The sequence below is a fragment of the Pongo pygmaeus genome, chromosome 9 (genome assembly GCF_028885625.2).
Source record: "Pongo pygmaeus isolate AG05252 chromosome 9, NHGRI_mPonPyg2-v2.0_pri, whole genome shotgun sequence".
In the NCBI taxonomy this organism is placed as follows: Eukaryota; Metazoa; Chordata; class Mammalia; order Primates; family Hominidae; genus Pongo; species Pongo pygmaeus.
The window spans coordinates 113,304,718-113,332,433 of NC_072382.2; the positions used below are offsets into that span (position 1 = coordinate 113,304,718).

The 27,716-nt window shown below is 39.1% G+C and overlaps 2 protein-coding genes across 3 annotated transcripts in view; one reads left to right on the forward strand and one right to left on the reverse strand.

The window, feature by feature from the left end:
- Positions 1 to 19,244, reverse strand: part of LOC129008922 (basic salivary proline-rich protein 2-like) — a 46,371-nt gene extending 27,127 nt beyond the window's left edge. Inside the window, exons 1-2 of one of the 2 annotated variants that reach the window (XM_054441414.2) lie at positions 13,752 to 19,244; positions 12,568 to 12,626 (exon numbers count right to left, since the gene is read on the reverse strand). In XM_054441414.2, coding sequence (XP_054297389.1) covers positions 12,568 to 12,626; positions 13,752 to 14,455 — 763 coding nt within the window. In that variant the 5' untranslated portion in view covers positions 14,456 to 19,244. Of the gene's footprint in view, positions 1 to 12,567; positions 12,627 to 12,851; positions 13,210 to 13,751 lie in introns of those variants that run through there. The other variant, XM_063671409.1, reaches the window with a different exon arrangement.
- SIK2 (salt inducible kinase 2) overlaps positions 13,388 to 27,716 on the forward strand; it is a 123,298-nt gene continuing 108,969 nt past the window's right edge. The window contains exons 1-2 of the mRNA XM_054441404.2: positions 13,388 to 13,691; positions 27,168 to 27,284. Coding sequence (XP_054297379.2) covers positions 13,557 to 13,691; positions 27,168 to 27,284 — 252 coding nt within the window. The 5' untranslated portion in view covers positions 13,388 to 13,556. The remainder of the gene's footprint in view (positions 13,692 to 27,167; positions 27,285 to 27,716) is intronic.

Below are 27,716 nucleotides of genomic sequence, written 5' to 3' on the forward strand. Positions count from 1 at the left end.
TTCAAAATGGAAAAAAACAGTCTGTGTCAACATCCAGTGAGCTCAAGGAGAGGGGAAGAGACAAGCACTAGGGTGGAGAGATCCAAGCACCAAGCACCAGACTATCATAATTAATTGCTTAGGCTGGGTATCACGCCACCGAGCAACTCTTCAGGTCAGGGCCCTATCTTTAGACTCACACTATCCTCTATCCCTCAAGGAGAAGCAGCCTGAAGAGATGGCATTTCTGGATTGTAATTCACCAGCCCTAGGGGATGGAGGGTGTGGTGCAGTGGGAGAATAAATGCTCAAGGTCATCCAATCCCCACCAGTTTTCTATTTCTAAACTCTGGCTTCTGTTCTGTCCTGATCATTATCCTTGTGGACACTTATATCAGCAGTCTGAGCCTCTGCTTTTAATTTCCACAGAAGCCTCCTGCCCCAGGCAACAGATATACATCCAGATTTACACACACATCCACACATATACACAGTACACACATGGAAATACACATACCAATTCAAAACAGTTCCTCCAAGATTGATCTTGGGGTATGCAGCTAATTCTTTATCTTGGCAAAAAATTGGGGGTTTAGGGTTTACATACTGGACAAAATTGTGAAATGAGTATCCCCTGGGACCTTAGCTGTACTAATACAATCCAAGATTTAAAATCTCCTTCACAATGTTACCTATCTGAGCCTCCCATCCCTATCATGCCCCAAAGGTTACTGCTCTGTTCTTTGCTTTCTTCGCATTCCACTCATTGAAGCTTATCTCTCCCCTATGCAAATACCTAATTAACCCAATTGCTATGGTCTGAATGTATGTGTCCTCTCGAAATTCATGTGTTGAAACCTAACTCCCAAGGTGATGATATTAAGAGATGGGGCCTTTGGGAGGTGATGAGGTGGTGAGGGCGGAGCCCTCATGAATGAGGTTAGTGCCTTTATTAAAGAGGCTGTAGAGAGACCCCTCCCCTTCTTCCACTCCATGAGGATGCAGCAAGAGGCACATCTATGAGGCAGAGAGCGAGCCCTCACCAGACACTGAATCTGCCGACTCCTGGACTTTGGACTTAGCCTCCACAGCTGTGAGAAATAAATTTCTATTACTTATAAATTACTCAGTCTAAGGTACTGTGTTATGGCAGCCAGAACAAACTAAGACACCAACCGTGAAGCTAATAGAAAAAAATCAGAATAGCAGAGACAAAGGAGAGGCTTTTTCTCCAGGTAAACTAAGTACAATTCAGTAGTGGCTTCTGGAAGACTGCCACATTTGCTTTGTTTAATCCAAAGGAATAAGGCTATGTAGAAGGGAAGTAGCAGTGTGCTGGAGGAGATATTTCAGCAAATATAATCTTGCAGCTTTCAAATCTCACTGTGTAGAATCACATCTCCATAATATTAATTCCTAGTAATGCTTATAAGCTAACAACAATTATAAGTCAATTTTTCCCATTTCAAGTCTCATGGGTCACAACATGCATCATGAATGAGCACATACTGGACCTCACATAATATGGTCCCCCTCCCCTTCAGCCCCATCCCTCTCCTCCCCCATCACTACCCAGCTGGAACACTTGCAGATTTTTCTCACCTCAAGATACTCCGAAATTTTGTCCCTGGTAAGGCTCCCTCCATATTTCATCTCCTCACTGTCTCCTGCTGATTCTTCCCATCTCCCCTTAAATTTTGTTTCCTGAGGAAAACTTATTGACCCCCAACCCCAAACTAGATCAGGACTCCGAAGAAGTTCTTTTCTTTTAGAACATTTACTACAATTATGAACATGTAAGAGTGAAATTGGAGTAATACACTGGAAAGCAGAAAATAATGAATTTTTGTTTTTGAACAAATACATATTGAGGACTTACTATGTACCAGGTATTGTATTAGATACTAGGAATATTGTGGAGAAAGGGGCAGACCCCTTTATCTCACTTTAATCACCCTTTCTTGAGGACATCTCCTGAGTCTTATCACCATCTAGAACAATATCTAATACAAATATGCCAGCATAGAACATCCCTTCTCAAGGTCTTTCATGCTCCCTCACTCTCATCTAATTGAAGCTCCAGACTCTTTTTTTTTTTTCTTTTAGAGCCAGGGTCTCACTCTGTTACCCAGGCTGTAGTATAGTGGCATAATCCTAGCTTACTATAGCCTCGAACTCCTGGGCTCAAGTGATCCTCCTGCCTCAGCTTCTTGAGCAGCTAGGACTACAGGCAGGCACCAACATGCTTGGCTCACTCCAGACCTTTGAGCCTACCATCCCTCCACCCTCATCTAAAGCCTCCTACTCCTCCATCCTCACACTCCCTGCAGATATCTGCTTCCTACCTCACAGAGGAAATAGATGCCAAGGTTAAACTTCCGGCACTGTGCACTACCCACTTACCAGCAAGCAAAGCTACCCTTGCTTCCTTCTCCCACCCATATCAGAGTAAAGGAGGGGTCTCCCCGCTGACTAAAGAGTCTCTTCTGTTGTAGATTCCCTTGTCCTCTATAGGTTATCTCTAATCACCTTTATTTCAACCTTTCTCTCTTCTGGCTCTTTCCAGAAATGCTTAACTCTACCAGTTAAAACACACACACACTCAATACATACACACTCACCACCAAACTTCTCTTGACTCTACATCCTCTTCTATCTTCATTCCTTCACACACATTTTTTGAAAGAACGATCTATACTCATTTTTCTTCATCACTTCCCACTCTAGCTTGGCTTCCACCCCCAGTACTCTGAAGCCCTCTGCAAAGATCATCAATTATCTCTTTGTCAGTAAATCCAGTGAATTCCTTTCAATCTTCATCTTGCTTGACATCTTTTCAGAGACTGAAAGTACTCCTTCCACCTTGAAATTCTCATTTAAGGTCTCTTTTTCCTAGATTTTAAGGTATTTTTCCCTCTTTATCCATTCTCCTTGTTTCTCTGGTCTCTACTCTTTGGTGGGGAGGGGATGCTTCTCTTTATTTGCCCACTCCTGTGGTGCTGAATAAATATTATAGGATTTTGCCTTCTCCTTCTTTTTTTTAAATTTTCTTTAAGAGATGAGGTCTCACTACATCACCCAGACTGGAGTGCAGTAGCATGGTCATAGACCATTGCTGCCTTGAACTCCTCATCTCAAGTGACCCTCCCACCTCAGCCTCCCGAGTAGCTGGAACTACAGATATGCGCCACTGAGCCCAGACTCCTTCACTCTTTATACTCCCATTGAATGAAACCACTCACATCCTTGACTTCAACTATCAGTACTACCAATCTATTTTCACCCTAGATTTCTCCTCTGAGCCCCAGAATTATGTATCCAGAGCCATAAATGGCAATGCAAACATTTGACTCCTACCGCAACTCATTTGGCTCCAGCATACAGACATAATATGTATTGATTTCTGCAAGTTATTTAACAGTCTTTTATTACATCCTTATATATATTAGACTGTAATAATTAGAGGAATAAGGGCTAAATATCTAAATGAAATGGATTATATGCTCCCTGAGGGCTGGGACCATATTTTATCTACCTTTGTATGTTCAGTGCCCAGCAGAGTGAATGGCATGTGGTAAACTCTCAGTAACTGATTGCATCTGTTCACTCCAGTCAACAACTTGGGAGCAATCTTCAACATCTCCCTCCCTTCCATTCCTCACATCTTATCACTGGCACAATTGGAATTTATCACTTCAGCAGTTTCCTACCCAGCTGCAACTTCAGAATTTCTCTACAGAGGGGTTCAGGAGCAGCCATCTGGCTGAAGGGACAGAGAAGGCCTCCCATGACCTGGTCTCAGGTGTCTTCCTGTTTTATCTATGGACACTCTCATCACTGAGTTTAGATGTTCACAACTGATGATAGTTACCTGAACATATCATGTCTCTTCCTACTTTTGGGACCATTGCTCATTCTGTTTCTTTCTCTTCAAATGCTCATCCAATCTTTTTTCATCTGGCTCTTACTAGGCCTTTATAATTCTTTTCAGCTTTCATCTTTTGGAAGCCTCCCCTGAAGACCCTTAAATTGAGCTGAGTATCTCTCCTTTGAGCTCTCTGTCCAAATCTCTCATCTTAGCTCTCACCACATTACATTAAAATTGTTTGTGTGTCTACCCTCTTCACAACAATCCTCTGAGGTAGGCACTATTTAACAGCAATTCAAGCAGAGAGAGGTTAAGTAATTTCCCCAAGGTCACCAGCTAGTAAGTAGCAGAGCCAAAGTTCACACTTAAGCAGTTGGATTTTACAACTCCCTCTCTAAACCAAAAAATTCTCAAGGGCAAGGACTGTGTCTGACTTATGTTTGTATGTGTCTACCACGGTGGCTAGCACATGAAGGCAATAAATGTCAAACTAAACAGCACTTGCTGAATTCTGCTAAAAAGTTTTGGAATTTCAAAAATTACTAAGATATGATCCTTACCCTAAAAGAAATTCATGACCTAGTAGAGGTGGGAAGATTAGTAAAATACTCCAATAATAGACAGGAATGAACTAAGGTGAAAGTAACTGAGAGTTAAGTAGCTTACACATTGAAATATTGGTATTAGAAGGTCAAGGTGCCTCTTTGCAATCTTCTTCTTTTTTTTTTTTTTTTTTGAGACAGTGTCTTGCTAGGTCGCCCAGACTGGATTGCAGTGGTGCGATTTCAGCTCACTCCAACCTCTGCCTCCCAGGCTCAGGTGATCCTCCTGCCTCAGCCTCCAGAGTAGCTGGGGTGACAGGTGCACACCACCACACCCGGCTAATTTTTGTATTTTTAGTAGAGACACAATGTTGGCCAGGCTGGTCTCGAACTCCTGACCTCAAGTGAACCACCTGCCTCAGCCTCCCAAGGTGCTAGGATTACAGGCGTGAGCCACCACACCTGACCTCTCTTTAAAATCTTTTTCCAGAAGCATGAATATAGAATCTTCCTGTAACTCAGAGTTATATGAAAAACCAAATCAGACACAGTGGCTCATGCCTGTAGTCCCAACTACTCAGGAGGCTGAGCCAGGTGAACTACTTGAACCTAAGAGTTTGTGACCAGCCTGGACAACATAGCAAGACCTTGTCTCAAAAAAATAAAAGTAAAAACAACAACAACAAAAAGAAAAAAAATCAAATGAAGGTGGACCAATAAATTATGGAAGTTAAACTGGAGGATGTTTAGTGGCCAGGTCTAGGACTGTGGCCCAGGTTTTGCCCTATTTACCAGTTTACCAATCCACAGTCATGAACCTACTATGAGCCATACATTTGTACTAGGAGTGATAACACAAAGAAGACTCCAATAAAGATATAGAAAACATGTTGGTGGAATCTGTGGATAGCCTAGAAAACTAACAATTAGGTAATATGATAGGTGGCGAGCAAAGAATCAAAATGATTATTTTATCTGGAACAAGGAGCAAAATCAACAAGATGACATTTTAACTATCAGAATTTCCATTTATATTTTTAAAAAATCAATTGCCTAAGAAAACTATAAGGGTGACTTAATACAATAATAATTGTTATTTTTAAAGACCCAAGGGTTTTAGTTCGCCTTGGTCTTAACTGTGGGATGTGGCTACTAAAACGACAACTAGCCCAATTTTTGGTTGAATTAATATGAACATGGAGTCCAGATCAAAGGAGCAACTGGTCAATGGCCAGTATTCTGTACTGCTTAGACTATACCTGGGCTACTATGTTCAGTTTTTTTAACAGTATTTTAAGAGAGACATTGACAAACTAGTGTCTAGAGAAGCACAAAAATAAGGGTAAAAATAGTCAGCTAGACAGTGAAGTTGGGAATCTTTTGCCTGGAAAACTGAAGAAAGAATATGAGAGAGTGTGTGTGAGTGGTGTGTCTGTGTGTGTGTATGTAATGTCTTGCTCTAAAGAACTAAAATCTATAGGCAGAAGTTAGAAGCAGATATGAAACCAATAATAAGGAAGTGCTTTCCATTGATGCCAACTGTCTCATAATAGATTGGGTTCCTGCATGAAGCAGTAAACCAAGGCTTAATGTCACCCATCAAATATTTAGAAATTTATGTTTCAGATAGGAAGATGGACTCATATGATACTCTCTAAGATCCCTTTCAAACTTAAGGTCCTAAGAAAAGCTGTCATCTGGGAGAAGATACAAAAATTTTGAAATTATTTTTAAAAAATTAGAGAGAGTCACACATTTTTTCATTTAGAGAAGATCCATCACAGCTAAAACCAAACTAGGGCATGGTTAGCTAAAGACCTCCCTCTTAGTACTGATTTTGCTGCATCCCATAAGTTTTGGCATGTTGTATTTTCATTTTCATTTGTCTCAGGATATTTTTTATTCCCCTCCCCAGCTGCCTTTTTTGAGATGAGGTCTCACTATGTTGCCCAGACTGACCTTGAATTCCTGAGCTCAAGCAATCCTTCCACCTTGGCCTCCCAAGTAGCAGGGATTACAGGCACACACCACACCTGGCTCTGGTTTCCCTTTTGATTTCTTCTTTGACCCATTGGTTGTTCAGAAGTGTGTTATTTAATTTTCGTGTATTTGTGAATTTTTAAATTTTTCTTCTGCTGATTTCTAGTTTCATTCCTTTGTGGTCAGAAAAAATACTTGGCATGATTTCAGTCATCCTAAAATTTTTAAGACTCATTTTGTTACCTAACGTGATCTATCCTAGAGAATCCTCCATGTGTGCTTGAAAAAATGCATATTTATATGTAACCATAAAAGACTCTGAATAGCCAAACCAATCTTGAGCAAGAAGAAAAAAGCTGGGGGCCTCACACTTCCTAATTTCAAAATATATTACAAAGCTACAGTAATTAAAACAGTATAGTACTGGCATAAAGACAGAAATACGGGCCAATGAAAAGAAATAGAAAGCCCAGAAATAAACTTCCACATATATGGTCAACAGATCTTTAACAAGAGTGCCAACCATACAAAATAAAGAAGGGATAGTCTCTTCAACAAATAGTGCTGTGAAAACTGGATATTCACATGCAAAAGAATGAAACTAGACCCTTATACTATATAGAAAATCAACTCAAAATGGATTAAAGACTTAAATGGATGAAAGGCTTTAAATTATAAAACTAGAAAAAAATGTAGGGGAAAATCTTCTTGATATTGGTCTTGGCAATGATTTCTTGGATATGGAATCAAAAGTACAGGCAATGAAAGCAAAAACAGACAAGTGGGACTACATTAAACTAAAAAGCTTATGCACAGCAAACAATCAACAGAGTGAAAAAGCAACTATGGAATTAGAGAAAAAGAAGTGCAAGCCATATATGTGATAAGAGCTTAATATCCAAAATGTATAAAGAACTCCTACAACTCAATTTAAAAAAAAAAAACAAATAATCTGATTTTAAAATGAGCAAAGGACTTGAATAGATATTTCTTCAAAGAAGATACACAATTGGCCACTAGGTATATGAAAAAGTGCTCAACATCACTAATCACCAGGGAAATGAAATCAAAACCAAAATGAGATAGCATCTCACACCTGTTAGTGTGGCTATTACAAAAAAAAAAATAATGAGTGTTGGCAAGGATATAGAGAAATCAGAACTCTTGTATACTGTTAGTAGGAATGTAAATCAGTACAGCATTATGGAAATCAGTATGGAGGTTCCTCAAAAAATTAAAAATAGAACTACCATATGATCCATCAATCCCACTTCTGGGTATTTATCCAAAGGAGTTGAAATCAGGATCTTGGAAAGATATCTGCACTCCCATGTTCATTACAGCATTATTCACAATAACCAAGACATAGAAACAACCTAAATGTCTATCAATAGATGAATGGAAAGAAATATACATACACACACACACACACACACGCACACACACACACACGCACACACACAACAGAATATTATTCAGCTTTAAAAAAGAAGGGAATCCTGCCATATGCAACAACATGGATGGACCTGAAAGACATTATGCTAAGTAAAATAAGCCAGTCACAGAAGGACAAATACTGCATGATCCCACTCATATGAGCTACCTAAAATAGTCAAACTAATAGAAACAGAATAGAATGATGTTGCCTGGGGCTGGGGGGAAGGGAGAAATAGCAAGTTGTTCAATGGGTATAAAGCTTCAGTAATTCAAGATGAATAAGTTCTAGAGATCTGAACAACACAGTGCCTATAGTTAATAATATTGTATTGTACACTAAAAAATTTAAGAGAGTAGATCTCAAGTGTTCTTACCAACCCCCACTCAGCCCCCCGCTCCTGGCACACACACATGGGAACAGTGGAGAGCTTTTGGAGGTGACGGATATATTGATTACTTTGATTGTACTGATGGTTTGACGGGTGTATGCATATGTTCAAACTCATCAAATGGTATATATTAAATGTGTGCATCTCATTATATATTAAGTACACCTCAATAAAGCTATTTTAAAAATAAAAGTACTAAAGAAAGTTTTCTTTAAATAACTTCAATCCTCTAGTTTATTTCCATAATAGTACCTTACATGTAGTGGCATCCACATGTTGATTAACCTGACCGATTGATGTTTGTTGCATGAATAGCTGTACTTTATACTAATAAGAAGCCCTTGGAATGAGCACAGGTCAGTGATTTGGATTTTCTTGTGTACTTCTGTCTTTGTTAATATAAGAGGCAAAGTATTCATTCTAGCTTTGTAATCTACTTTTTCTAAGCAAAGTCGTCTAATAAAGATTTCATCAGTTTTTTATTTGAACTAAATCTAAATCCAGGCCTAAGCCTAGTTTTTTTTTTTTTTTTTTTTTGGTGTTTTTTTTGGGGGGGTTTTTTTTTGTTTGTTTGTTTGTTTTAGATGGAGTCTCACTCTGTCGCCCAGGCTGGAGTGCTGTGGCGCGATCTCGGCTCACTGCAAGCTCCTCCTCCTGGGTTCACACCATTCTCCCACCTCAGCCTCCCCAGTAGCTGGGAGACAAATGGTACATATCGTTTTTTCAAGTTCACAGGCTGTCTGCTTCAGCAAAATAATATACAGAATTGTGAGCCATGAAGTCTTCTTTCCTCACATTTCAGATCACTTTTTCATTACCTCTTTGCTAACTCGTCTCCTCATTCCACATTTTTATTTATAATCCACTTTATTCTAAGTACGTTATAGAATTAATTCTTAAGTCTCTCATTATATTACTTAATTCTTTCTCTGTGTACACCTTTTTACCTTTTAAAGTGTTATGTTAACATTTTTTAACCAACTCAATGCTAAATATCATAGACTCACAGCATCAGCCGGAAATGCTGCATCTGAAAGCTCAAGCAAAAAGGAATTTGGTGACTAGAGTGCTTTCCCTCACTGATACTAAAACCAGAGATGGAAAAGAGAGATGGGGATTGTATGAAGCTCTCTTTCTTCTCCTTCTCCCTCTTATCTTTTATTCTTTTTTCCTGCGGATGGTGTGTGTGTGTGTGTGTGTGTGTGTGTGTGTGTGTGTGTGTGTAGGGAAAGAGAAAGAAGAGGAGAAAGAGGGAGAGAGGAAGAGAAAAGGAAAGCAGGAGTTGGATAATATTAATAATTGCTAAAATGTATACAGCTATCATTTAATTAGAAACAAAAGTACATAAGAGACATGCAGGGTTGAAATAGGACAGGGATGAGTAGGTCTTTTGGATTAAGGAAAGAGTTGAATCACAGAATCCAAGATTGCAGTATTCTAAATTAGTCCACATATATGTATTTCTTCAAGGTTTCATTTACAGCCTACCAGTAACGCTGAGTAGCACGCCCACTGCATTTCCACATGAGTAAGGCTGATTTTTGGCACAGTCCCTTCTGTCTCTTCCCTCTTTCTGGCCTCCTGTTCTCTAACTTGTAGACACCCAGCATGCTCACACTGAACTCCGGCTTTCCAAAACCTTTTGGTACTCTCTGTCCTCCCTTTTTCTTCTTTCCAGCCCCAAATCAATTCTTATTCCCAGACTGTGCAAGTAGGTATTTGGCCTGGTTATATAATTTAAATACTCAAATGAATCCATTTCCATTCAACAGGTATACTTTAAAGGATGAGGTTGTTCACTGTAGTGGGTCTCCATGAGTATTTTCTGGTTCTTGGTTAAGTGGCTTTTCATCAGATTCCCAAAGGAACCCACCCCCAGAACAATTAAAATACAGTCATCTGGCTGGGCGCGGTGGCTCACGCCTGTAATCTCACCACTTTGGGAGGCCAAGGTGGGCAGATCACAAGGTCAGGAGATCGAGACCATCTTGGCCAACGTGGTGAAACCCCGTCTCTAGTAAAATACAAAAAATTAGCCGGGCGTGGTGCTACGTGCCTGTAATCCCAGCTACTTGGGAGGCTGAGGCAGAGGAATCGCTTGAACCCAGGAGGTTGCAGTGAGCTGAGATCATGCCACTGCACTCCAGCCTGGTGACAGAGCAAGACTCCACCTCAAAAAAAAAAAAAAAAAAATACAATCATCTAAGTGGCAAAATGCACATGGGAACTATTTTTGAGCTGGTATACATATGTAGGTTCCTAGCCTAATTAGAATACCTCTCAGTAGTTAGAGGACCACTCATATACCACTCCCATCAATTCAGAAATCTGATCAGCCTTACAGCTTTCCCCCATTTCTCCCCTCACTTTTGCAAACAACATACCTCATGGTAGAATAAGGTATTGCTTGGTAGAATAAGGTATTGAGAGTGAAAAGCAGAAGCACAGTGAGCAGCGGAGGGCCCAAAAGCCATCTTGCACTAAAAAATATATATATGTAAATTTTAAAATAAAATAATACACAATATATTAATTTTCATTGAAAAATTAAAACTATAGAAAAGTTGCAAGAACAGTACAATGATCTACCATATACCCTTTTACCTACCTTTTACCTATTTTATCAATTTAAAACTTTGCCACATTTGCCTTATCTATCTGTGCTAAACTACTTGACAGTAAGTTGCATATATCAAAAGTTTTTTTTTTTTTTTTTTTTGTTAGAGTCTCACTCTGTCACCCAGGCTAGAGTGCAGTGGTATGATCTTGGCTCACTGCAACCTCCGCCTCCCAGGTTCAAGCGATTCTCCCACCTCAGCCTCCAGAGTAGCTAGGATTATAGGCGAGCGCCACCACCCAGGCTGGTCTTGAACTCCTGACCTCAAGTGATATGCCCACCTCGGCCTGCCAAAGTGTTGGGATTACAGGTGTGAGCCACCACGCCTGGCCAAAAATTTTATACCTAATTAGTTTAGTGTGTATCTCTTAATAAGGGATACTCTCTCTTATAATCACAGTACAATTATAAAATTCAAGAAGTTTAACACTGAAACAGTATCTTATCTAATATGCAATCCATATTCAAATTTCAGTAGTTGTTCTGAAATATTCCTTTATAGCACGTTTTTTCAAGATCATATGTTGCCTTTAGTGCCATGCCTTTTTAAATCCCTTAAATCTAGAATGGTTCCTCAGCCTTTCTTTGACTTTCATGACACTGATGTTTTTTAAGGATACAGGTCAGTTGTTGGGTAGAATGTTTCTTAGTTTGCATCTTTCTGATTGTTTCTAGATCATAATATGCATTTTTGACAGGAATACTACGTAAGAGATATTGTAACCTCAGTGCCTCACATCTGGAGGCACATCATGTCATTTTACCACATAATTGGTGACATTAACTTTGATCATTTGGTTAGGGTAGTGTCTGTCAGATTTCTCCACTGTAGAGGTACCTCTGTTAACCCTTTATCATGAATAAGAAATCCAAAGACTGTGCAAATATCTTGTTCCCCAGCCAAATTTTACTCAATGATTTTAACATCTATTGATAATTCTTGTCTGAATCCATTATTACTGTAATGGCTGCCAAATGATTTGCTAAATGTCATTTCTTCTAACATATATTAGTTGGCATTCCACCGTCATTTCACTTCTCCCCTCTTTATTTTTCTACTTAAAAGTTTAAAAGTAAGTATGCTCTATGATTCTTTTAAAAAATTCAATGTGTTAGAATCAATTTCTATCTCATTTATTTATTTATTTATTTATTGAGACAGAGTCTCGCTCTGTCTTCCAGGCTGGAGTGCAGTGGCACGATCTCGGCTCACTGCAACCTCCGCTTCCCGGGTTCAAGCAATTCCTGCCTCAGCCTCCCGAGTAGCTGGGATTATAGGCGCCCACTAACCACGCCCGGCTAATTTTTGCATTTTTAGTAGAGATGGGGTTTCACACAGGCTAGTCTTGAACTCCTGACCTCAGGTGATCCGCCCGCCTCAGCCTCCCAAAGTGCTGGGATTACAGGCGTAAGCCATTAAGCCCGGCCTATTATTTATTCCTGATACTCAAACTGTCTAAGATTTGGTAAGGGGGGAGCACCTTCGAGCCATCTGCTTTCTTTTGATATATCTTCCTTGACATAGCCAAGAAATCTCCTTGCTTTAAGGAGCAGGATCTTTCAAGGGCATTTTATACTTTCCCTGTCTCTGCCCTCGAATGAGCCATCTCGCCACGGAGTCTGGCTCCTTTAGGTGGAGAATGGTATTTAGAAACCAAGATATGAAGGCATATGATACATCTCAAAATAGTGAAGTGTCACTGTCCCTATTTCCTTGAGTCACATTTGGAAGCGTGGTGTGATTTATAATCCTACCTCGACCATTCCCTGTGTGACCTTGGCAATTCCCTTTATTCCTTGAGGTCTTCTTCGTCCTTTGGGGAAAAAAAAATTGGATTAGAGAAATATATTTAAACTTTTTCAGAGTCACCAACACGTTTGGGAATCTGACAGAAGCTACAGGTCCATCTCCCCAGAGACATGCTCACATAAGAAAAACTGGCCTGTGTTTTAGGGGCTTCCAGACTCCGAAGCTCACATGAGGCTTCAAATCTCTGGATTAAGTGATCTCCAAGATCTCTTCAGCGCTGACATTGACATTCTGTGAGTCTATAATCGACTGCACTGCTGTCAGAATGACTCCTCGGAGACATCAAAACGTGGAGGGTTTTATTATATATAGCAACGAGAAAAGAAAAGGACACAAAGAAAGGAGCCTGTGAGCAACGCATTGCTCAGCCACAGTTCTTTGCCGGTGCCAAATTTAGGGCGCGCTGTACTTGTAGGTGAGAGGTTTTGGCGGGAAGGACCCCGGGTGGGCGGAGAACGCCGGGGCGGGGAAGGAGATCGCAGGCCGCATCCAGGTCTCTGCACCCCTCCGCACGGTCCGCCAGGGCTCGCTCTTGCCCTTCGCCTGGAAGGCCGAGGAACAGAGTGGGTCGAGCGGCGACCCCGCCCCTGGCAGCGGCGAGGCGGAGGGGAGAGGGGAGGGCGTCTGAGCCCGGAAGGAGCGCGCAGGCCAGGCCCGCGCCCCTCCCCGTGCGCCGTCCCCCACTCTCCAGCAGCCGACGTCGGCGGTGCTCTGGTCGCCATGGTGACCAATCCAGGCCCGGGCCCGCCCCCGCCCCCCTGCCCCGGCCCCCTGACGTCGGCGCACGTCAGCGGCGGCGCGCGGCTGGCTGGGCCCTGCGGAGCTGGGGGGAAGGAGCGAAGGAGCAAGCGGAGCGGCCGTCGCCCAAGTCGAGCCGCGCTGCCAACCCTCCCGCCCGCGCTCCTGTCCGCCGTGTCTAGCAGCGGGACCCAGCATGGTCATGGCGGATGGCCCGAGGCACTTGCAGCGCGGGCCGGTCCGGGTGGGGTTCTACGACATCGAGGGCACGCTGGGCAAGGGCAACTTCGCCGTGGTGAAGCTGGGGCGGCACCGGATCACCAAGACGGAGGTGCGGCCCGGGGCTCGGCGGGAGCGTCCGAGGCGAGGGTTCGGGAGAGGAGCTGCTTACCGAGAGGGGCGGCCGCAGTGGTGGGACCGGGGAGACCCGGGAGGCCGTCTCACTGGCGGAGGCGAGCGGGCCTGGGACTGTGAGGACCCAGGAGGTGCAGGGGGTCGGTGAGCAGCGAAGGGATCGGGCCCGGGCACCCGGACCCGAGTGTCGTCCGACTGGAAACGCAACCAGCCGGGGCTTTGCTTTCCCCTACGCCACCCCCGGTGGCCACCCGGAATTTCGCCCAGAGCCCCCCACCCGGGCCGTGACCTGGTCTGTGGCCTCCGCTCCGGAGCCCAAGTTCCGCGTCTTCCCTGCTTTCGGCTGGGGGTGGGGTGGGAGGGGAAGTCTCGGTGTTCCCAGGCTGCGCCGTGAGAGACGTCGCCGGCCCGAGGAGGGGACCGCCTGCGCTTGGGCTCCGCGGATGGGGGATCGTGCGGCCCCCGTGACCCCGGCTCCCCTCTCCTGCCCGACGAGGAAGGGCCCCATGGCTGGGAATGCCCCCATGGCCACTGTCCATCTCCTCTCCTTCCTTTTGGCTCAGGGTGTCTGATTTGGTGTCTGGCTAGCTTGATCTCTTGCCTGGGGCATTTCCATTTAATGCTCCAGACAATAGAACTGGTTAAAATGGTCATCTCTGCATTTGCACAGTGGGTGGATTGGTCTTCTACTTGTCTAGGGTTGTCCCTGTACCAGGTGTGCATTCTGGCTGTAATACGCATTCTTTAAACCATATCAGATTCTGCCTCTACTCATAAAGCCCTCAACTGCTTCCTGACGGTGAATCCTGCACCCTCTTCATTGCACATTCTAATGCACCGCACATATTCTCTCACAAGTCTCTGTTCTTACCTAACCCGCCCCCCTTCCTTCCACTGCCTCAAGCTGCTCTCCTCAGGGTCTCTATTTTAAGACGTGCAAATTGAATACCTTAGAAGAACGGTAGAAACAAAACCATTCTTTAGAATAAAACCTGGTGGTTTTGACGTACTCTACTCTGCCTTATTGTAGTTCCTCCTGGAGTTTCATCCTTTTCCTGTTTGTTTGCCCTCCAGTTTTGGTCCTATTCTGCTTTTTCCCTTGTTAGTACGAATGTACTAGAGTTTGAGTGTAGAATAAAATAGGACTTCTTTTCAGAATGACTTATGTAAGGCGAAGGGCATTTGCAAACCTCAGTGATTTTTGGAGTTGCAGTTGTACTTAGAAGTTTTGCTTAATCCCGTTTCCAAAAGGAAGGGGTATATGTCATTCTGTCTTCTTTACTTTTTGCCTTCCCCTGCTGGTCCTGAAGCAGTCCAAATCTGACTTACCTTTTAGAATCAGGACCAAGGTCAGATGTTTTCTTCTCACAGATTTACCAGTTAGCAATTTAGATTGTTTGTAATGATAATGATAACTTGACTATAGTGATATTGTTAAATCTTAATCTGATCCTAGCATTTTTTTAAAATGAAGAAATTGGTTCCATTCCTCTGAAGAGCCATGGCCTATGCCATGCCATTTCCCTTTAAGTTACATAAAAGAAGGCATTTTAAATGCATGTTTTATGAGTCCTTGCTTAATGACTTTATAAAAACAAACAAATTGTGAGTTTTAGAGAGGTTCTACAAAACTTTTGAACTGTAGTATATCGTGTGGTTGAATTCCAAATCCATCAGTTCTTAGTATTTTTTTCTCATCAGCTCTTACTGGGATTAGTAGCAAGATTTAATTAAATCATCTATTATTTATCAGGTCAAATTTAGTTAGTACAGTAAGAGCTGCTTAAGTGGAGTGACTGACACTTTGAGGTTGACAATTCAAATGGTGTCCGTTTTAAACTAATATATCTTAAAGAGCTAGGGGGCACTATGGAGTAATACCGTGGTTTGGCTGTCAGAGTGAGATCAATGCATTCATTTGTAATTGAAACAAGCACTGGTCAGATCGTGAAAGAGGACTTAGATCCTAAATCGTGTGTGTAGTATATATGTGTAAAATGATTTATGTTAAAAGCTAAATGTTTAGTCCGCAGAACCCATTTCGCTGTGCTTTTCTAAAGAAGCTGTTATTAACATATAAAAAGAAGTAGTGTGAATTTGAGATGGGTGAGGGTATCTGTGGTAATTTGGTGGGTGTGATTGGAGATATTAAGGTAGAGAGGGATAAGTGAAATGTCAAAGCAATCTTTGAACAGAAAAGTTCTCTAGATCTCTAGGTTGCAAAGTTGCTCTGAATTTTTTTTTTTTTTTTTTTGAGACAGAGCCTCGCTCTTGTTGCCCAGGCTGGTTTGGAGTGCAGTGGTGCGATCTCGGCTCACTGCAACCTCTGCCTCCCAGGTTCAAGCGATGCTCCTGCCTCAGCCTCCCAAGTAGCTGAGATTACGGGCGCTCACCACCATGCCCGGCTAATTTGTGTGTTTTTAGTAGAGACGGGGTTTCACAGTGTTGGCCAGGCTGGTTTCGAACTCCTGACCTCAAGTGATCCACACGCCTTGGCCCCCCAAAGTGCTGGGATTACAGGCGTGAGCCACCGCGCCTGGCCCAATTGTTTCTTAAGGTATTCCATGGGAGTAACAATTCCATTGTTAATGAAGTTTTTTACAGCAGTTATTTATCCTTATTCATTCATTCACTGGATAAATGTTTGTGTGTTTTTGATAAATACAACTACCTTAAAAACTATAAGATGTTTAATGAAAACTTTTGTTTTAAATTCAGTTTTCATTGCAGAACATATTACAGTAGTTATAGTAGAACAATGAATATGGTATAAAAATAATATCAGCAAAATATCACAATTATACTTATTGATGATAAAAGTTTCTTCATATACTATGCTTTAACATCGATACAAGTTTGTGTGTTTTAAAACGTAGAGGTCTTTTTTCCCAAGTTTGACTCTGAGGCAAATTTTAGGGCTTAATCATCTATGTAATGAGCAATTAGGACCCTTTTATTTTTAACTGGTTCTTCTCTGTCTCTTGTTCTATATTACTCACAAATGATGTATTTCTACAGAACTTGGGAGATTCACGTCTGTTTCCCTTTTAGGAAAAAAATAGTAGACAAAAGACATCTTCGTTCTGGTCGAATCTATCAAACAGTTTAACATTGTTTATGAAATATAATTACATCATCATCTGAAGTGGTATTGTGTTAGATCTCGATGTGAATTTTGCATCCAAAGGGGAAGACAGATGGTGGTAGAATCCAGCTTCCTAATATGCTTTGTAAAGGCTTTGTAGTATTAGTTTGTGGTTTATGAATTAGAGATGCTAATTGTATAAAGTTAGCATAATGGGAAAAGAATAATAGCATGTAAACTGTTAAACTTTGAGGCAGTAGTGGTCGCTTGTTTGCTGTTCAGTGAGTGCCCTTGAGTAGTTTATTTTATCAACACTGTACAGTACTAGGAAATAACTTTTTCCTTCTAGTTAGTGATATAGCTAGTTTTTTGTCTCTTAAGTAAAATTCTAGAAAAGCCAATTGTATCCTTAAATGTTTTTGTATTCTATTTAAGAAACAGTTTCTTTTTTGTTGCTCTCAGGACAAAAGAAAGAAAAATAAAGAAAGAAGTAGTGTCTTACTATAATATAAAAAATAAAGAAGAGTAAAGTGAACAAAAAAGTATACATATAATTCCTCCACTAATGGGAATAACCCATTCTTAACATTATGGCACTAGTCTTTTTATTTAAATGCATTTTTTCCATAGATGAGAGCACATGGTACATATATATAAATTATGTTCTTTTTTCTACTTAATATTATAACCTAGGCATTTTGTTTATTATATATAACTTTATAAAAACATTTTTGTTAGCTGCATGGTGTTCTACCTTGTGGATGAATATCGTTTTACCTAACAATTCCCTTATTAGTGAATATTGTGTAATTTTCAGTTTTTGTTTATAGTAAATAATATGCAGTGAATATTTTTGTGTCTATAACTGAGTGTGCATTTCACATTTTTTTTAGGGAGGAGGAATTGCTGGTAAAGTCCTAAAAGGAAATTTCCTAAGTAACAAGGTATTATTTCTACATTAAAGAATAGTGTGTTTTTATTACCAAATCTGTTGTGTTTATTATTGAAAAATTTAAAAGTATAAATAGGAGGCCAGGCTAGATGGCTGACACCTGTAATCCCAGCACAGTGGGAGGCCAACGCAGATGGGTTGCTTGAGGCCAGGAGTTGGAGACCAGCCTGGTCAATATAGCAAGACCCAGTCTCATTAAAAAAAAAAAACTTATAAATAAATGAAAAGAATACCCCATAAAATCACAACCTCAGAGATAACCATAACTAGTTATTTTCAGACCTTTTCTATAATAGATAACTTGAGTTTTCCTCAACACCATATACCTCTCATATTGCTTAGCTAAAGAGCATGTAAATGTATAGTCTATGGAATCATAAAGATATTTCATAGAGGTTCTAAAAATGACCTTATTAAAATGGCATTTGGGTGTCAGGCTGCTTACTTACCCTTAAGAGAACTTGGAATGCAAAACTGATAACAAGGACATTCTGAAAACTGTATTTGTTTGCTAAAAAGCTTTCCATGTGCATTTTGGGGATTTTATAGTTAGGCCTAATTCTTTACCACCTTAAAATGTAAGATTTTTAAAAGGTTTTCAAAATTGTTAAGGTATTAAAATTGCATTTTTATAGCAAAGTCAGAAACAAGAGAAAGGCATATTACACCCTGATTATGATGTTTCTTGAAGAGAACTCATTTTAAAAATACATTTGAATTTTCTATTTTGCTTTAAAGTTTTAAGACTCCTTTCAGTAGTCTTGGTATTAATCTTGTACTGTGAAATATTCCAGATTTCAAGAAGCAACTGTACTATGCGCAACAGAAGGACTTGTTACCAAATAACTCAATCGCTAATATTTGTATCTAGTCTTATGTATGATCTTTAATTGTGTATTGAAATAAAAATTATATTTGTCATGGAATATCTATGCTTTCATATAATTTTTCTGTAGTTTTTTGGCACCCTAGACAAATAGTATTTGTCAAATTATTCTGCTGTTGTTCAAAATGATCTGCTCTTTTTTGGGAGTGGGAACAAACATGCAAAATAAGAGTTGTGTAAATGTTTATATTCTGTAGAAATTTTAACTTTAACAGAGTTTAATGTGTTCTGATTTTAAACCCTCTGGGAAATACTATCTCAGTACCAGTCAATTAAGAAAACAATTATTTGGAAATAACTGAAACTGGCCTATCTTCTTGGATTCCCATGATGACATTTGATTTATGACCCACTGCTGATTGCAGATTCATTTCCTTGGAGGCAAATGGGTTCCAGAATTCATTAGGATATCGTTCTTTCCGCTTTAATGTACCTAGTACCTCTTCTACCTTCCACCTCCATCTTTTCAAAATAAATTATATAAAACTTTCTTTATTCAGAACATTGGTGTAGAATACTTTCCCATCCTTCACAGAGAAATAGCCTGTATATCCATTTTGAGATATTAGAAGATCGAAAGATAAACTTGGAAATTCCATCAGAAACTTCATTTAAAAAAAATTTTAAAATACTTTAAACAGATTAAGAGATGAATATTGGATGAATTAAACTGAGAAACGATACTAAAATTTATTTTAAGTTCTTCTTGAAAGTAAACGTAGTATTGATATGGTTTCCCCCAGTTATAGAAGTCAATGCATCTTCATTGTAACATTGTTGAAAAGCCCAAAGAAGAAAATTAACATCCTTACTTCTACTCTCCAGACCCAGAGATAATGCCTGTTAATATTTGATTCATCTTCTTCTAGTTATTCACATATATTTTATATGTATGTAATAAAATTGATGTCATGTATGCATATAATCTGTGTTTTTTACTTAACATGTTAACATTTCCGTAAGTTTGAAAACTATGCAGTTAAACTATGTAAAGTTTAACTATGTTAACTATGTTAAATAGTAATTGTGCATTTGACTATCCATATTTTATTTAATCAGTTTCCTATTACTGAACATTTAGTGTATTTCCCTCTTGCTGTCTCTCTAAAATAATGTTTCAGAGGGCATCCCTCTACATACATCTTTGTGCATGTATCTGATTATTTCCTCAGTGTAATTGCATAGCAATGGAATTCTTGGGTCAAGGAGTATGTACATTACCTATCTTATGGTGTAGGATGCCAAATTACCCTCCAGAAAAGGAGTACCCATTAATTTTCACCAGGAAGAACTCATATTTTGCGGGAATATTATTTTCTAAATCTCTGCCAACTTGATAGCAGAAAGTAATATTCTTTGCTACTTTAAAATTTTTTTCTATTTTTATTTTTAATTAACAAATACATGTTTATATTTTCTGTTACTTCAATTTGCATTTCTTTGATTACTTTATACAGTTTTATATGATGATGATTTGCATTCCTTTTATAAAATTTTTTGTCCTTTGACCCATTTAATTGCATTGTCTTTTTTGTTGATTTGTTTAAATACTTTTTAAGATAGGGGATTATTTTTAATCACTTCTTTTATAATCTTAAAAATTCTCAGTTTAATTTTTGGGAGTATATAACTATCAGACCATTTACCTTTTCCCCCAATCTGTTTTTCCTACCCACTATTATAAAAGTCAAATCAATTTTTTGGGGGGCGGGGACAGGGTCTCACTCTGTCACCCAGGCTGGAGTACAGTGGTGAGATTACAGCTCGCTGCATCCTCCACCTCCCAGGCTCAAGTGATCCTCCCACCTCAGCCTTCCAAGTAGCTGGGACTACAGGTGCACACCACCACGCCTGGCTAATTTTTAAATTTTTTGTAAAGACAAGGTTTTGCCATGTTGCCCAAGCTGGTCTTGAACTCCTTGGCTCAAACAGCCCTCCCGCCTTGGCCTCCCAAAGTGCTGGGATTACAGGCATAAGCCACCATACCCAGCCTTCAAATTAAATCCTAATGAGAATTTATTATTTGAATAATTTTAAAAGCCAAATTTACATTGGAAAAAAAAGTCTCCTTTTTATTTATTCTGAGAGGGTAACTAGAGAATTCTCTGTCTATTTTACTACTGACTTACTGCTTTCAGAAAGTCTTTCATTATAGACCACTCAATCACACTTGCTTTTCAATCAAATTATAGGCTAGTAGGTTGTAATTCCATCAATGATTTGTTGTATAAGCTGAAAGGTGTATTTATTTTTTAATTTCAAAGGTCTAATGTATGGTATGATAGAGCTAATGCTACTTGGTACTTCAGAAGGACAGTGTAGAATTAGTATATTAGTAATAGGACTGGAGTAAATATTATCTAAGACAAGAAACACATGTTAATCCCTTCTAATTTGTTATTAGAAGAATAGCTCTTATTGTGTAACTTCTTTATAAAATCTCCAAAAGCTACTTTTTTTGGTTTTAATCTGTGGATTTATAGAACCCAAAAGCAACTTTTGTATATGTGGTTTCTTTAAATGAGATTAGTATTTCTTTTATGAGAAATTAATTTGTTTTTCTAAAATCAAAGAGACAGGATAGGCCAGGCGTGGTAGCTCAGGCCTGTAATCCCAGCACTTTGGGGGGCTGAGGCGGGTAGATTGCTTGAGGTGACGAGTTTGAGACCAGCCTGGCCAACATGGTGAAACCCCGTCTCTACTAAAAATACAGAAATTAGCCTGGTGTGGTGGTGCATGCCTGTAATCCCAGCTACTCAGGAGGCTGAGGCAGGAGAATCACTTGAACCCTGGAGGCAGAGGTTGCACTGAGCTGAGATCGCACCACTGCACTCCAGCAGTGACAGAGCAAGACTCTGTCTAAAAAAAAAGGATAACAAACAGTTTGAAAAATGAAAAAATTCCATTTATTCATCAGTTTAACACTTTTTACATTTCTGCTCTTACATTCTTTGTCCTCCTATATAAAATTTGTATTTTACATAGTTGTTACTTTCATAGTGTTTTTTAAAATTTCACATTGTTAGAAACATTTCTGTATATATGGTCTTCTTAATATTTAAATCATAAAATAATATAGCCATTTTCTAAAGAATTTTGAAAATGAGAAAATGAAAACTAATATATCTTGGAGAATTAGTATATGTGATAAATAACTGTCATTGTTCTGGGTTTTTTCTTATTAGAAAAATAATACATGTTCACTGAAGAAAAATTGCACAGAAAAGTACAAAGCAGTTTTTCATCATTTTCTACTCATACCTTATGCTGAGACTGCACTGATATCTCAGTTTTCTAATACTCTATTGATTATATGTACACATAAGGCTGGGTGAGGTGGCTCACACCAGTAATCCCATACTTCTTGGAGGCCAAGGCAAGAGGATTACTTGAGCCTAGGAGTTTGAGACCAGCCTGGGCAACACGGTGAAACCCACTCTCGACCAAATGTGTGTGTGTATATATATATATACACACACACACACACACACACAAATTAGTGCAGTGTGGTGGTGCACACCTGTAGTCCCAGCTTCTTGGGAGGCTGGGGTGGGGGGATCATTTGAGCCTGGGAGGCAGAGGTTGCAGTGAGCTGAGATCGCGCCACTGCACTCCAGCCCAGGCAACAGAGTGAGACCCTGTCTCAAAAAAAAAAAAAGTACACATAAATCTTTGTCCTCATTTCAGATTATTTCCTTCAAATAACTTCTCAGAAGAAGAGTCCTTAAGCTACATGGAATGGATGATTTTTAAGGTTCATAATAAAGACTACTAAATTGCTTCCCAGAAAAATTATAATCTATTTTATATTCCTACTAACAATATCTGAAACAAACATTTCACTGAACCTTAGCTTACCAGGTTATTTATTTTTTAATCTTTGTAAATATAATAAGTGAAAATGGTATTTTGTTTTTAATTCATATTTCCCTGAGTACTTTGAAGTTGAATATTCAATGTTGCTACTTTATGTGGGATTTAGTTTGATAGTAATCATTCTAGTTTGTCCTAATATTCTTCAGTTTATAGAGGAAACCTTTATTCAGTCCTTTAGTAGAAGGAGTATTCATTTTTCTGTCATATAAACTTATTGAAGGTTTTTTTAAGATAATGTATATATAATGATTAGAGAGCTGAATAGATGAACACCACCAAAAAAGGGGATCTTTCCATTCGCGGAGTTCCTTTCTTGACCTACTTTCTTGTTACCATGCAGATTTTGTCTCTTATACTACGTTGAGAACTAAATAAGAGAAGGGATATAGAGAGGAAGTTCCCAGAAATCTAAGTTCATTCTAATCCTTAAAAGGAACTATTGGAACACAACCCTTTTGCAAATTAAGGACTTTGAGTGCACCTTTGGGGAAATCCCCAAATACAAATTTTTTGTTGATAAAATGTGTTCATCTTCTTCTTAGAGACCTATTAAATTGTTGAGGGTAGGAATCAAATCTCATTCATTTTTATATCCCAGGCATAATTCCTGGCACACAACAGATGCTGTGTAATGTATTACTACAAGACCCTTTGAAATAGTGAAAAGATTAAAGTTGGAGTTAGAAGGCCTAGGGTTTTTCTCCCTTAATTCATTAGAGCTTTAAGACCTTTGTTGATTATGTGACATTATTTGAACCTCAGTTTCCACTCATGAGTGTACTGCTTGTTTGATTTACTTCACAGAATTGGGAAATAAATGAGATAAAATATGCTAAAGTATGTTAAAAAATGCTGTGCAGTTGTGAAAGTCATCACCATTGTTAGTATTATACATATTTCTGGGAAGTACTTGATAGAGAGCTCCATTGTTAAAAAATTACTTGGATCAGTTTGGCAGACTGCAAGCTGATCATTGAAAACTCTGCTGTTTCCTCTTCTTTCTGGGCCTATAGCTGGACTGTTTCTATGCCACCCTTGCATTTAGGTGTGGTCATATGCGGAGTTCTAACTAATGGAATGAACAGAAATAATAGGCACCACTTCCAGCCCTGGTCCATAAAATCACCCGTGAGGATCCCTCAGAGAGTTCTTTTTTCCTTCTGTCTAGCTGGAATGGAGACCGCCTTCAGGTTAACCTTGGAAGCCACACATTAAAGATATTAAAGCCTCTTTGAATTTCAAATGCCTGCCAACTTCATTCATCTAGTTCTGCTACATGAGCAAGAAATAAACTTCTGTTGAGTTTGAATCATAAGTTTTGGGGTGTATTTGGTAAAGCAGTTAGAGTTCCCATGTTACAAGGAACATGTTAACTCATGCTCTGCTTTTTCTTTAGAGAAGCATAATCCTCTCCTGTAATAGCCTTAGAAACAAGGGATAGCAATGGGATAAATATATACATATATATATTTATGATCATAGGATCATAGATGGATAAAGTCTGTGACCCAAGATAAAATTGAAGGGAGAATTATATCATTTGAGTTATTTTGTTAAGAAAAGTTAAATGAGATTTATAATTTTTATTAAAGTTTAATTAGATAACATTTTTAACTTTTTAATATATGTCATATATTTTTCACTTTTTCATTGTTGAGGCCAGTGTTCCAAAAGGGTATAAAAAAGGAGCTTTCTCTGGGTAATACCTTGCTTTAATTGATATTTAATATCTAAACTCTTTCATCCCATTAAATACGACACTCAGGATATTTACAGTATAAAATTGTCTCATGATAGGAATCATGCTGGGTTTTTAAAAACCATAATCGCTTCTCTCTATCTTTTTCTATTAGATGGTTGTGACCCATCTCGTTATAAAAGCTTTTTCTTGGGGGCGGGGGGGGGGGCAGGGGGTGCTGATATCTAGACTCACTCCTGAAATTGTAGGGTAAGACATTTTCTTCAAAATATGCCTGTCTGTGAAACTTGATGTGATCTTCCTAAGGAATATTGAGGATATTCGATTATACACTTATCCGTTTATCTGGCAGCTGTTACCCAAAGTTACCCAAAATAATGGATAATAATGGATTGTATCATACTCTTCATTGAGGGGGGGTTTCTTTAAATGTATTTAGGTTTGAGGTGGTCCAATAATATTTCTAATAGCAAGTATATAATATTAATCGTTCTACTTGCCTACCAGTCAAAGTTTTACTTTCTAGAATATTTTCATTACGGTAATAATTAAAACACCACCAAACATAATGAAAAGAGCTATCACAGAACCTATGTACTTTACTCCCTAGAAAAGAAGCTTTTATTCTTAGGCAATAAATTTAATTTTATACATTATGTTTAGTAATCGGATTTCCCCTGGGAAGCTTGCAGAGTTCTACAATTAATTCAAATCAGGAAACAACCTGTGGACAGCAAGTTAGAAATAGAGAAAGGTGAGAAGTAAAACTTACAGTAGAGCTTTAGGACATAACAGCAAAGGATAGAGCAGCCATAAAGAAAGAAGAAAAACATTACATTTGACCCTTGAATAAGGCAGAGGTTAGGGGAACTGACCCCCTCGGGGGTCAGTTGAAAGTATAACTTTTTGACTTTCCCAGGTTGCTGGGATTATAGGCGCCCGCCACCATGTGTAGCTAATTTTTATGTTTTTAGTAGAGACAGGGTTTCACCATGTTGGCCAGGCTGGTCTGAAACTCCTGACCTCAAATGATCAGCCTGCCTCGGCCTCCCAAACTGCTGGGATTACAGGCATGAGCCACAGCGCCCAGCCTGACTCCCCCAAAATTTAACTAATAGCCTACTCTTCACTGGAAGCCTTACCAATAACAGAAACAGTCCATTAACACATATTTTGTATGTTACATGCATTATATACTTTATTCTTATAATAAAGTAAGCTAGGGAAAAGAAAATGTTAAGACAATCACAAGGAAAATATGTTTATTACTCATTAAGTGAAGTGGATCATAAAGGTCTCCATCCTCATTATCTTCACGTTGAGTGGGCTGAGGAGGAGGAGGAAGAAGAGAAGTTGGTCTTGCTGTCTTAGTGGTGGAAGAAAATTTGTGTATCAGTGAACCCACACAGTTTAAACCCATGTTGTTCAGGGTTAACTGTAATTGTATGAACAGGAGACTGCGGGAATTGTGTGAAATGGCAAGCTGAGTCCAATTTTATTGGATACCTCTTGGAAGCATTGAGCTGTCATAGCATGTGCAATTGCTGATATTAAAAGTTATCCTCAGCTGGGCACAGTGGCTCACGCCTGAAATCCCAGCGCTTTGGGAGGTCGAGGTGGGCGGATCGCCTGAAGTGAGGAGTTCAAGACCAGCCTGGCCAACATGGTGAAACCCCATCTCTACTAAAAATACAAAAATTAGCCAGGCGTGGTGGCACACACCTGTAATCCCAGCTACTCAGGAGGCTGAGGCAGGAGAATCACTTGAACCCAGGAGGCGGAGGTTGCAGTGAGCCAAGATCATGCCACTGCACTCTAGTCTAGGCCACAGAGGGAGACTCCGTATCAATAAATAAATAAATAAAAGTTTTCCTGAGGCCAGGCATGGTGGCTCACACCTGTAATCGCAGCACTTTGGGAGGCTGAAAAGGGAGGATTGCTTGAGGCCAGGAGTTCAAGGCCAGCCTGGTCAACATAATGAGACCCCATCTGCATTTAAAAAAAAAAAAAGAAGAAGGAGAAAAGTTACCCTGAAACAATAACATAAGGCTAAATTATGTTTAGAATACCCTTTGATATAACTTGAAGTACATTTTAGAGTTTTTTCAAAACCGATAATTAAATTGGGGTGATTCTCAATTATCTGAAAAATTTATTTAAATCAGAATGCTTTATTTTCCAACCAAATATCTACTAATTTTAATAAATTAGTTCTTTTTAATTGCATGAAAAAACTGTGTGTAATCGTTGATTTCTGCCTACCTAGTCATTCACCTTCAAATGTAATCCCTTCAAATTATTAACCTTGGAATTGTTTGGGCTCCTCTCTAGTTATAACATAGTGAAGTCACAGTTTCTGAAATAAAATTCCTTTTACAAAGTTAAATTTTAGTGCAGTTACTAACATTTTAGTTTTTGCACTTCAGTTTTTAAAAGAAAGTCCAATTGTATTTTCTGATGTAATGAGTTTTAATATTTTGTATTCAGCTTTTTGTCTGTATTCTTTGAAACTTATCACTTGCTTTTCTAGGAAAATAGTATTTCAGTACAACAGAAACTATCTTTTGAACTGTCTTCTACTTTGCTGATCATTTGTTTATAGGTACTTCACAGTGGGATAACTAGTTGATATAGCTGCTAGTTTAGTCAAATAAAGATTTTATTTTTTCAGTTTGTACAGGAGTAAAAAGACATTACCATTCTACTGAAAGAGAAACATGTTTTCGAATTATTCTTCATAGCACACTAAAGACACTGCCAAACAACATCTACTGCCTTACACATGGTATTAGTTTAAGAAATATTTGTTGAATGAATGAACATTGAATTTAAACTAGCTATCATCAGTGTCAGGAACCTACAGGTGAAGTCTCATGTCATTTATTGACAGAATTCTTAACTAGAAAATGTTAACTGTTGTATACTAATTGTATTTATTTCTGTTCTGGGATGCAGGTGGCAATAAAAATAATCGATAAGTCTCAGCTGGATGCAGTGAACCTTGAGAAAATCTACCGAGAAGTACAAATAATGAAAATGTTAGACCACCCTCACATAATCAAACTTTATCAGGTATGACTCAGCCTAACACTATCTCCATTCATTCCACAAGATAGTTCTCTATTTCGTATCATGATTTTTCTTCTTATGTTTGTTTTTCTAATCAATGAAAGAAAATAAATGTATGCTTTTTTGTAACTAAGTACACCGTTTTTCTATATTGTCCTTAAACTTAAAAATCAGAAATCTTAAGTCATCTCTCAGACTGCAGGTTGTTTTAAAAGTTTGCAGTGTGGGCTCACACCTGCAATCCCAACAGTTTGGGAGGCTGAGCAGAGAAGATTACTTGAGACTAGCCTGGGCAACATGGTGAAACCCCATCTCTACCAAAAAATATATATATACAAATATTAGCCTTGTGTGGTGGTGCACATCTGTAGTCCCAGCTACTTGGGAGGTTGAGGCGGGAGGATTGCTTGAGGTTGCAGTGAGCTATATCATACC